Source organism: Eretmochelys imbricata, chromosome 7, assembly GCF_965152235.1.
Source record: "Eretmochelys imbricata isolate rEreImb1 chromosome 7, rEreImb1.hap1, whole genome shotgun sequence".
Taxonomy (NCBI): domain Eukaryota; kingdom Metazoa; phylum Chordata; order Testudines; family Cheloniidae; genus Eretmochelys; species Eretmochelys imbricata.
In genome coordinates this window covers 123,005,442-123,018,346 of record NC_135578.1, presented here as the reverse complement: position 1 = coordinate 123,018,346, position 12,905 = coordinate 123,005,442, and the positions used below count along the sequence as shown (strand labels likewise).

At 41.0% G+C, this 12,905-nt stretch overlaps 1 protein-coding gene across 16 annotated transcripts in view; it reads right to left on the bottom strand.

Moving 5' to 3' along the window:
* Nucleotides 1-12,905, bottom strand: part of BTRC (beta-transducin repeat containing E3 ubiquitin protein ligase) — a 167,735-nt gene that overhangs the window by 137,426 nt on the left and 17,404 nt on the right. For 8 of the 16 annotated variants that reach the window (XM_077823297.1, XM_077823302.1, XM_077823299.1 and 5 more), the window contains one exon: nucleotides 826-894. The exons of the other annotated variants lie outside the window; for them this stretch is intronic. In XM_077823297.1, the coding sequence (XP_077679423.1) occupies nucleotides 826-894 (69 nt within the window). The remainder of the gene's footprint in view (nucleotides 1-825; nucleotides 895-12,905) is intronic. 16 annotated transcript variants of the gene reach the window in all.

Here is a 12,905-nt window from a genome sequence, read left to right as displayed (position 1 = left end):
TCACAACTCTAGTTGCCACGACAACAGGATGCAGCTTATCTGTGCTGTTTTCATTTTTCCAGTTTTCGTTGCCATAACAACGCAATCATTCTGGCTTCCTACAAAAACAGCAACTTTAACTCCGTCTTCTCAAGGACACTGGATTCTCCCATGAAAATACATGGGCAAGGATTAGCTTTATACACACAATTTTAAAATTAGAAGATTCTTTTGAAGGGAATTTTACACTCATCGAAGTGAGAGGCTGACAGCAACCGCTAGAGCCCAGCTGCCGAGACATCAAAAGCTTTGCCTTTAATAATAGCTCAAGTAATATAGCATTAGGCCTTCTGAGCAGGGACTCCCAATAGTGTCAGATTGTGTCAAACTACAGGATTGTTATGTGATGTGAGCAAATGTCCACACTTGTTTCACCCAATCAAATCTGAATTAGGCTCTAGATGTTGTGAGTCTCAGGTGTATTAACCCACTGGCCTTCACATTATTACCACCACCATACACCCTTACATTTGAAGACTCATTTTAATTCTGTAATTTGAGCTGTTGCTGCAGATTTCTTTTCAGACTCCAATCCATTCCCCCTTATGGCAATTCTGTTTTGAACTTTCCTTCATAAGAAGTATAAATGCCTAAGATTTGTGAAGAAAAGGTGATGCATGCATAACATGCACATATACAAAACCCACAAATATATGACTATGCAAGATATTAGCTTACACAGCACTGTAACTTAATAGGGCCTTTACATGTACTTTACTACTGAGACAAGCACAAGTGTCTGGCACAATCCCTCACAAGAGATGAGAAACAGGAATACAATCCAACCTGCTTTAGCCATGCTTGGTATCCAGAAGATGTAAGTTGGAATCCATCTTTGGGCATATGTATTCGGGGCTAGGAGAGAACAAACATAAGAGAGACCTCCTTTTACATTTGGACCTGGCTAACCTAACCTAATTTCTGGATGATCTTAAGCAATGTAAATGTTTTTAGCCACACATGCAGTTTCAGTCCCCAGATAAGCTCCTGCTAAAAATCACTATTCTAGCCTCAGCTTCCCTGAGGGCTTGATACTTTTCCTCATTAGCAAAGAAAACCAACATTTTCCACTATTTTACATTACGGCCTTGTGCATACTGGCACTTCTCTTAAAATCCCCCCCAAATGACTACAACCACAGCTCTAATGGCAGGCGCACTAGCATAGACCAGCTGGTGGCACGTTTCCCACTGGGCAGTGGTAAAATGCCAGCAGCTAGTCTACACTAGTGCTTCCACCATTGCTACCCCCCTAGTGGAGCTGCTCCAGCCATAGCACAATGGTGAGACATTTCAAAAACACCAGTGTAGAGACAGCCTCAGCCTGGCTGGCGGTGGTGATGGTAAATATTAGCACCAAACAAGTTACATTTATAAGTTAAAGACGAACACAATCCCTCTCCACCACATTTTATACACAACTATTGTTTCCTCCCCTGTCGAGTCTAGGAAAACACAAGTCATTAGGTTGGTCCCAATATACTACAGGTGGACATGGCAATTTTTTGGTATTTTTGCCAGCTATAAACAGTCTGCCATCACATTATTTTGCAACCCAAAGGAACCGTTACAATCTAATGGACTCAACAGTGCCCCCCAATGTGGGAGATGTAAAGAAATTGACAAAACTGTATCTTACATAAATTGTTTCTGCCTTGAGTGTAGAATATTATATACACAGAATGGGTGAAGCAGAAAATGAAGTCACAGTGGACCAATAAACCTTTAACGAAATGGGGAGGAGGTGGTTATCCCTGTTTTTGTTTCAGACCCTAGGGAGTAGGACATACTCAGCTCCAGTTCTACCGCTGAACAGAAGCCTGAACATTAGCAGTTCAAAAGAGATTTATTAATACTAAGTTCCTTTTGCTCACCTCTGGTGGAAATTAAACACCTTTCAAAAGCAGTAGAGAGACTAACCCCAGTGTCCTGGCCAACAATCCCTGTCAAGCACAAGTTTTAATAACCGAAACTGTGCTGGTGAGCTATTGCCAAGCATAGATCGCTGGCAAACGTGGCAGCTGAGTCTCTGCATTAGCAATATTTAATGCACTAATTGGATAGCAGAAACACAACATGATTTAGTGCAGCGTCTCTTATCCTTTCCAGACAATTGTACCCCTTTCAGGAGTGTGATTTGTCTTACGTACGCCAAGTTTCTCCTTACTTAAAAACAACTTGCTTACAAAATCAGACATAAAAATACAAAAGTGTCACAGCACACGATTACTGACAAATTGCTGACTTTCTCGTTTTTACCCAAATCAACTGGAATATAAATATTGTACTTACATTTCAATGTATAGTATATAGAGCAGTATAAACAAATCATTGTCTGTATGAATTTTAGTTGTATTGACTTCGCTAGTGCTTTTTATGTAGCCTGTTGTAAAAGTAGGCAAATATCCAGATGAGTTGATGTCCCCCCAGGAAGACCTCTGCATACTCCCAGGGGTACACATACCCCTGCTTGAGAACCCCCTGCTTTAATGGACTGAGTGCATGGCTTGGAGCAGGGTGCTCCTGAGTCCTAACTCTAGCTCTGCCACCAGCTTGGCAGGTGGTTCGCTCGTCTCTGTAAAACAAAGATAATACCGATTTAACCCATCTCACAGGGCTGTTACATTTAGCTGATGTTTCTATACACGTAGCTATTGACCTATTCAATGTAAGTGCTAAGTATCAAGAAGAAAGCACTGTACAGCAGGGGTTCTCAAGCTTTTTCTTTCTGAGGCCCCCCCTGCATGCTATAAAACCTCCACGGCCCACCTGTGTCACAACAACTGATTTTTTTGCATATAAAAGCCAGGGCCGGTGTTAGGGGGGTAGCAAATAAGGCAACTGCCTGGGGCCCCATGCCACAGGGAGCCCCATGCAGCTAAGCTACTCAGGAGTCAGCTTCAGCCCCAGGTGGTGGGGCTCAGGGCCTCGGGCTTCAGCCCCATGCTGTGGGACCTCAGCTTTCTGCCCTGTGCCCCAGTGAGTCTGATGCTGGCCCTGCTTGACGGACTCCCTGAAACCTGCTGGCGGCCCACCGGGGGACCCAGACCCCTGGTTGAACCACTGCTGTACAGGACCACATTTTGTTTTATATAAGTACTATAGTCACTTTTTCCTTTAAAGAATCAAAAAAATCTCATAATTAAGCCAAAATAATGATTTTATGACTAAAGGCATGGCTACATCGGGGGGAGGGAGGCATAGCTCAATGGTTTGAGCATTGACCTGCTAAACCCAGGGTTACGAGTTCAATCCTTGAGGGGGCCATTTAGGGATCTGGGGCAAAAATTGGGGATTGGTCCTGTTTTGAGCAGGGGGTTGGACTAGATGACCTCCTGAGGTCCCTTCCAACCCTGATATTCTATGATACACTGGAAACTTCAAAGTGCTGTTGTGGGAAAGCTCCCGCAGCAGCGATTTGAAGTGCAAGTGTGGTCGTGCACGAGCGCTGGGAGAGAGGTCTCCCAGCGCTCCAGATAATCCACCTCTGCGAGGGAATTAGCTCAGAGCGCTCGGAGCCGGTCTACACTAGCACTTCAAGGCGCTCAGACTTGCTGCGCTCAGCGGGATGATTTTTCAAACCCCTGAGCCAGCAAGTTAGAGCGCTATAGAATGTAAGTGCAGACAAGCCCTAAGGCACAGTGCTGGGAGTCAGGCCTGGATACCAGTCCAGATTTACCATGACCAGTGAGAACGTGGGCAAATGGCTTCACTTCTCTCTATACTTCAGTCACCCCATCTGTAGAAGGGGGATAATACTAATCTACCACTTAGGAGTGGCATGCTGCTTCATGTTTATAAAGCACATCAGGATGGGACAATTTAAATAACCAATATAAATTTATTATTTAAACTACTTGGATTAAAAAAAAAAGCTCAGGCTAAGACTCTCTTTGTAAAAACTAATTTGAAAATTCACACTATTGAAACTTTTGATTAAAATATATAAATGAACTAAATTAAAAATGCTGTTCTCAAAATGCTGCCACTGGTAGAGTGTCTTATTGGAATTTTATAAAACTTATAAGCAAAAAAAAAAAAAATAAACCCCTGAAAATTAAAGGCCTAATCCTGCAAACACGGAGGCCTGGTTGGGTCTACACTGCATACCTACAGCGGTATAACGACATTGCTCAGGAGTGTAAAAAATCCACTGACCTAACCCCGCGCCTTGTAGACAGCACAATGTCGGCGGGACAGCTTCTCCCAGTCACACAGGTACTGCCTCTCACGGAGGCGAATTAACTACACCGACAGGAGAAGCTCTCCCGGAGACACAGGAGAATCTTCTCCAAAGTGCTGCAGCTGTGCCACTCTACATGAAGACAAGCCCTTACTCAGGCATTTAACTTTATTTACATGAGCAGTCTTACTGATTTCAGTGGGACTACTCATGCTTAACTACGCATGCACACAAGTGTCTGCAGCACCAAGCTAAAATTTTATTTTTGTTAACATCTCTTAGTAGCATAAAATCTTTATTTTGAGGTGACAAAGTCACGTCAGGTGTTAATAGAAAGTTATTTAGACTTCCAGAGGATTAACAAAGTTACTGTAAACTTTTTTATGGACACAGGCTAAATTTACAAAAATAGGAACCTAAACTTCAGTTCCTAGCCCATATTTGGCAGAAGAGCATCTAAATGACTTAGGCCTAGCGTACACAGCTTTTGTAAGAGTGTAACTCATTTGGCAGGGTGTGATCTTCTACCAGAGCAGTTATACTGGTAAAACTCCTATTGTGGATAGTTTTATCAAGGTGCCTCATACCAATATGGCTTATTCCTCTACCTTATATGGGAATAAGCTATGCCAGTAAAAGACACCTTTATAGTGGTATAACTGCATCCACACTAGGGGCTCTGTACCACTTTAACTAAACTGGTGCAACTCGTGTTCCTAAGGGCTTGTCTACACTCAAGTCCTGTTAACTTCCAAGTCCAAACTCTGGTGGAAGAGTATAGTTAGGTCAAAGCATTTCAGCTCTGACTTGTGGAAATTTAATATATTTGGGAGGAGGTGTTGGGTGCTAAAATAAAGGATGGGCTATTTGTTTATCTATTTTGTGTTTGAGTTGTCACAATACAGATGAGAATGAGGCCCCAAACTTAGCATTTTCAGCATAAATGAGCAGTTTAAGTAGAGAGGCCTGGAAAACAGCAATTCTGAAAGACCTATGAGCGATAATAGAACTACAGCTCCAAATGACTCAAGTGGGAGCTGTGCGGTTAGCACTTCTGGAAAAAGGCAGCTTATTTAGTTGCTTAAGTATGGGCTGAGGCCTTGTCTACAAGACACAGCTGCACCACTCACTAAAATCACCCTTTAAACCAATCATTACTCAAACCTTTCAGATGTATTATTTTTCAATAATGTTGCAATTCTATCAGAAAAGCAATCAATTCGCTTGGTAAGATCTATTCTTTTTTTTTACAAATATATACTACTTATTTCTCATGGTTTCATTATTCTCCACTAAATGAGTTATCTTAATATTTGCTCCATTATTGTACATGTGACAGAAGATAGTCTTACCGGGGTGGTACCTGCCAAAATAATTTCTCTCTCTTCCTTTGATGACTGGTGCTACTTTTTCTTTTCCTCTAATCTTACAGTACTTTAAAAAACAGCTGCCGGTGGTACAGTAACTGCTAACTCCATTAATGGCAGTGTCACAAACCTGTTATCTGCCCTGTATCAGTACCTTACCTGTAACGCCTTCCTTGCTTTGAAAGCGGCTTATCATTATCACCAAAGACTGATTTTTAAAAAGAGTTCACACTATCTCAGCCTTTTTCTGAGTCAAATTTAATCTCCACTTATATTTATTAGTAGGCCCTCGTTCTCTCTAGCACTTCTTCCTGCCCCAACCCCCAGCTATATTAAAACTCTTGTTATTCGCCATAACCCAATGGACCAGAATAACTCATTTTGTTTTTTGCTGCCCTTGTCTTTTCCCTACAAGCATTAGCTGACTGTATTCTTCTTTAGTTACCTCGTCCTCTTTTCCAGGTTTAACCTAATAGATTTAACAGTCCCTTGTGAGATCTGGAATGGCTGACTTCTCAGAATGAGTCAAGACTTTAAAGTCCTATGGAAGCCGCTTCTTTACCCTCCAAAAGGCTGGTTTTTAGAGGACATTAAACTATGGGCCCGAGTTCCTATTTTCTAAGCCTACCACAACCCCCGAAGGCTTACAATATTTGAGTCACAGCTGGAGCTGTGGTTACGATACAGTTTAAATATCCACCACTTTACAGTGCAATTTGTTTTAAAAATCAAATCAGACACCGTGTCATAAACAAGTGCTAATTAAGTACCCAGCAGGTACAGTGATCCTTGTGCAAGAAGGGTTCTTAAATATCTGCACCTCCACTTCGATTAAAAAAAAAAAAAGGATAACTATACCACAGTGGGATCATTATAAAATGAAATGGTACATGAATGGTACATGAAAGACAAAATCTGATTGTTGCCACACCTGTATATCTTATCACATGAGAAGCAGGGGAAGTGCATTGAAAAAAAAGAACGTTCTTGTATCAGCATGGAATCTATATGTGCTAATTATTTAACACCGCAGAATGAGTTACTGGGTTTGATTAAATAATATTTTAAAAGCATGTAATAGAAAGAGGAGATGGCAGCCTCTATAGCATCTTCACTCCATGCAATTCAAATCAAGAAGGCTGGAAATTGAACCTACATCTCCTTCATGACACTACAGAACAAATGCTGGTTTGGTTATACTTTTAATTCCTTTTAAATAGTATCTTAAGTATTTCTGTGCAGTAATTTGTTGTACCACCTCATCTGGTGAACAGGAAAACTGACTTTCTGAAAATTTCCTCAGAATTTCAAGGTCCACATATCCCTTAACCAACAGACTCTCAGTCTGCATGGCAGAATTAGACCGATCCGTCACTGATCGGAAAGGGCATGCCCAAGTGCACTGAAGAGCCCTCCAGCTGAGACCACTTCCATAGCATAGAACGATAAGCCCTGTGGACTGGGATTTAATGAGTTTATATATACTACAGTAATAAGGTGAACTCCTACTGTAAAGCATAACATTACGACCCCATTTGAATGACCCAAACAGGTCGTCTTATTGTAGTGGCCAAAGAAATACTCCAAACGAGAGAGTTGGATCTGTGGATCTTGTAACTCAGAGAAAGGATTATTTTACAGAATCATAGAAACATAGGGCTGGAAGAACCTTGAGAGGTCCTCTAGTCCAGCCCTCTGTGCTGAGGCAGGACCACTCTTGGTCCAACTTCCAATGATGGGGATTCCACAACCTCTCTTGGAAGACTAATCTAGATCTTAACTGCCCTTACAGTTGGAAAGTTTTTCCTGATATCTAATTTAAATCTTCCTTGCTGCAGATTAAGCCCATTACTGCTTGGACTACCTTCAGCGCTTTGTACCATTTGTCTCTGGATGGAGCTCTTATCAACAGGTCATTAAGGAATGGACAGAGGTAAATCTCTTCCAACATAAGAGCAGCTACCAAGACAACTAATACCTTCATAAATACCTCAGGTGTTGTGGTGTGGCCAGGTGGTAATGAACTATATTGGAAGTGTTGGACTCCAACGGTGAAAAATGGATACGTTTGCAGTGAGACAGATGAATGGGGATGTGGAGGTTTGCATCTTTCAAATCTATTGACAACAGACTGTCACTGTTATGGACTAACATTTCCATTTTGAATCTGGACTTTTTCAAGAACCTATTGAGGTGTTTCAGGTCAAGCACTGCCCTGCTGATTCCTGATTTCTTCTTGACCAGGCACAGAATGGAGTACAAGGTTGGTCCATTTTCTGGGCTGCAACTCATTCTGTTGCTCTAATCTGCAGGAAATGAAGTTTTGCTGGCTGCATTTCCCCACTCTTGAGGGTTCCTGGGAATGGGAGGAGGGGAGTTAAGTATATCTAATGCATAACCTCTTAGGACAAATTCCAGAACCCACTTGCCAGAGATGATCTGAGGCTTAATATCCACAAACTGAAATAGACTATGCACTATGCGCTACTCCATCCCAGTTTGCTTTGACTGAGAATCATGAGTTTTGGTAGGAAGGACCAGATGGTCTTGTGGATGTATCATTCTTGGATTGGCCAACTCCGGTTCTAGATCACTTTCTCCAAAATAGCTGGGATTGTCTCATCTGCTAAACTTGATAGTTTGGAAGCCTCAAAAGGATTACTTGAATTCTAAATAGGATTTATATTCCCTGGGATACAAAGGCAGCCTTCGTGTTTCTCCTGAGTGTGGTGCCCAAACTCCTGTTTTTGGGGTCCTTAGATCCTAATTCTCAATCAGCAGGCGTTGCAGTTTCCTTGAGTAGGTATGTCAGGCTGGCACCAATCTTAGAAATAGAAACAAAATCTGATTTAAACATTGTAACACTGACAGTTCTTAGCCACCTTGCTTAGTCTCGCAGGTTTCTCGGGCGATCCCTATTCTTCCTCAATCACATCTATCAAGGCCAGAAGGTTTGGTTCTGGATCCTGACAGAATACTTTTGAGTTTTGTCACTGCTTTTCTGAGCTGGTTCCTCCTCTTCATCTTTCACAGACTTTTCTCAAGGGGTAGAGCTAAACTGGAAACTGCCCTGGACTCGAAGAAGTCTAACTGGAAACGTTTTTCCTGATTTTCCTCCTCCTGCGGTTCCTGTTCCAAATCTAAAAAAGTTATCCCTCCTCCTAGGAGAACGCTAAGGACTCCTGGGCCTGCAAGATCTGGATTTGTGCTTCATTCTCTTAGACCTGTCCCTCTCTGGAGAATCAGCATCAGAAAGCTGTGAAACAGATGCAGATAATGGATTCCTTTGCCTGCACCTGCCACAAATTTGCAGAGATCCGCATCCAGGATCTCCACAAGTAGAGTGATTCCAAGAACACACATACCTGCTTTCCCCTTCTTCTTGCCTTTCTCCCTGCTGCGCTCACAGAAGTGAGTGGTGATAGGGGGCATACCTAGTGTCTCAGGAGTAAAGAGAAACCAGACCCTTAAATTTGCAATGAGAGGGAAGACCAGAAACAGTTACAGAAAGCAAATTTATAGCCAATCTTTTTTTAAATGATGGTTCTTTGCTCTGCAGCAGGCAGTCTGGTAGACCATCCTGAAGCTATGGCAGCAGAACAAAAAACTGGCAAGCTCTTCAGTGTAGCTGGCCACATCCCCCTGTATCAGTGACTGAGAGATTGTTAACCAGTGGGCTCTCAGATCTGTGGGTCTTGTGGAAGAAAGAATAAAGTAATTTGTAATACATGTTTTAGAAGTACTGTCATTGTTTCAGTATCCCCATTTAGTGAATGGGACTGATGTGTCTCAGTGTGTGTGGAGGGGGAGGGGGTGATATTTTAATGATGTAACACTACTTCCTAGAAGAATGACAAGTTTCATGAGGCAGATTAGGACTAAGAATATTCAGATCCCATTCGAAACAGACAGTTTCAAACCATTTTAAAAATTAATTTTAAGGATAAAATGTGTTACCTTAACAGGTTGTTAGCGAATTGTAAAATTAACCCAAACATGGTTAGAAGCAGACGACTGGATGTTAGGAGATCTGGATTCTCCACTCTTCTCCATTATCAATTTACTTTGTGACTTTAAGAAAATTACTTCACCTTTCTGAGACCCAGTTTCCCCTTCTGCAAATCATAGATAATATATACCCACTCCTGTAAAGTGCTTTGAGAGCCTCAAAGACGCACTATAAAGTACTGTTGTTTAAGATACAGAACATATCTTAACACGAACTCTGAAAAGGTCTGATTTTCAGTGGTTTCTACGGGGGCCAGAATTTTCTCAGTCCTAATCTGCCACAGGAGGCTGTCAAGATAACGACTTCATGTTTGACTGTTATTAATTATATTTTAAACACTTAATATTTAGACGAAGCACTTAGAAACTCTATAGTTTTCCTTTAACTCTTCTGTTTCCCTAGACACACAAATACTACATTCAGCAAGTCTGTATGAGCACCTAAAATTCTGTATAAATAAGTGACCTGGCTGAGCAGTCTCTGAAAAAACTATTGTAGAGAAAAAGGTCGGGTTGGGGAAATACTAGGAGGGTTGCAGCCAGACTGGTTGAATACAGCTATCCACATACACCTTACACGTAAAATTCCACCATCACACACAGGCATAGATTATGGCAGCCATTACAAGTGAATAAGGAAATTGCAATAGCTTGGTTCCAGCTTTTTTTTTTTTCCTCCCCTTTCCCCTTCTCATTTGGGATTAAATTTTTAAGACTACCAAATCAAGCTGCTGAACACTTTGCTGGCCTTCCAAATGGATATTTTACTGCAAATACAGATGTGCTGTACACACACACATTTTTAATGAACCAATTAATATAGTCAACAATGCCACTTGTCAAATGAAAAGAAAGTGGAATTCCTCCACCACTCACATCACTGTAACCAAAGTTTCATCATTTCCAAGTTAACTATAAATGGGCTCCACTGTGATCAGAAATAGGTATTTTTTCAATAAAAAGCATGATGACATAAACCAAACTGCTAACATGGGAACATCTTGGAATAAGAGCTTGCTGTTGGGACCCATCCAACTGCCAACAGATATTCGCAACCTGAAGTGTTTTCTGATCACCTTTTCAAACTCTTTGATAATGTGGACCACATCTTAATAGAAATATCAGCTCACACCTCTCTTGCCATTCACAATTACTGAAATCAAGTAACATCCCTGTGACAACTGTTTACATGGAAAAGGAATAATAAGACAGTTGAGTAGGGTATTTTTATTTTCTTTTAATGTGAAATAGCATCTGGAAACAAGGAGTCAGCACTATGCAACCAGCCAGCTCTTTGAGGCTCACTAATAAGTCCGCCACAGACCACAGTTAAGTTGTTTTATTCAGTGAGAACTACTGAACTAGGCAACCTAAGAGTGGTTTACATTATCTGCATGGTCTCACTGGGGTATACACAGAGATACTACACAACACTCACTCCTTTTATTCTTCCTAGAAACCTTCCTTACCTGCTTCTGTATCCCATGCCAGTTTGACCCTATGTTGTGTCCTTGTCACTCAATTTATCCCCACTCTTATATATAACACCCTGGCCTAACCAAAGCTTTGTGGTTAGAATGCTTTGATTTACCTTACTAAAGAGAACTATAATTTAGCACCAAATACTCATGAGGAATTATAGCTCTGCTGACTGGCAAATCATTTGCCAAGGCAGATTAGTTTATCTGCATAAAACAAATATCCACCTGCACATTCTAGCACTAATCAGGGCGTGAAATTAAACTTTTTATTCAGTGGGAAATAACTGCTGCAAGGCGGTGATTTAATATGGGAGGCAAATATTAAGGTCAGTCTATTCTCTCTGATGTTTATAGTATATATAATAAGGGGGAAGGCATGGAGCACCAAATTCTGCTTTTAAGTCTGTGAAACAAAATACTTCAGCGATGCAATAACAAATATTCCATTTGCTTTTATAATTGCATACATTTAATGGAGCAAAGTGGCTAAAATGAAAAATTAAAAGAAGTGTAGGGGTGAGTTAGTGAAGTACCTAAAGCCTATACCATAGAAAAAACTGCAGCCAAAAGCAGACAGTGTGAGTAAAAGAAAGGAAATCAAGGTTTATATTCACATATATACTGATTCCAGAAAACCCACAAACTGAAGGGAAAAAGTGATTACGGTGTAGTTAACTTAAACCACTAAGTAGTCATTTAAAATGCAAAAAAACCCTGCAACCCTGTATTTAACAACCAGCTTCTATTATACCTATCACAGAATCGTACAAATGTAGGGCTGGAAGGGACCTGGAGAGATCATCTAGTCCAGCTTCCTAAACTGATGCAGGTACCAAGTAACTCCAGACCATCTCTGATCGGTGTTTGCTTAGCCTGTTCTTAAAAACATCCAATGATGAGGATTCTCCCCTGCAAGCCTATACCAGAATGTAACTACCCTTTTTGTTAGGCCCAGCAGGATATCAGTGTTTATTTTAGGCATTTTTAAAAGATTTTTATCAATGTAATTTTTGCAGTTGCACAAAATTATGGGTTTTAAGATTATTTTCTATTTTTAAGTAAATGTTCACAGTTGCACTAAATTATGGGGGAGGGGGGAGTCAGACAATTATTTAAATGACAGACATTGAGATTCAAAACCTTAAAACCTGCTAACCATTCAAACACAAACTGTCAGCATCGCTTTGAAATACACCACGTACATACCCTTAAATCAAACCCTAAAACTCTCTCAGGCACCGTTTTTCTTACTGCCTACCTGTAAACTTCCATTACTGATGGAAGTATTTCCTTCCACCTTTTGCGTGCGTACGGGGGGGATGGACGTTTATTGACATTTACCAAAAATCTAATCCTTCGAAACCTATTGATAATTACAACAATTTTCCTAATATCTAACCTAAATCTCCCTTACTGCAGATTAAGCCAATTACTTCTTGGCCTACATTTAGTGGACTCAGAGAACAACTGATCACAGACCTCTTTATAACAGCCCTTACCAGATTTGAAGAGAGTTATCAAGTCGTCCCCCCCCTCAGTCTTATTTCTCAAAATTAAACATGCCCAGTTTTTCTTTAACCTTTTGTCATAGGTCAGGTTTTCTTAACCTTTTATCATTTTTTGACTGTCTCCAATTTGTCCACATCTTTCCAAAAGTGGGGCACCCAGAATTGGACACATTACCCCAGGTCAGACCCCACCAGTTCTGAGGAGAGCAAGACAATTACCTTCCATGTCTTACATACGATACTCCTGTTAATACACCCCAGAATGATATTAGACTTTTTTGCAATCGCATCACACTGCTGACTCATATTTAAGGCTATGT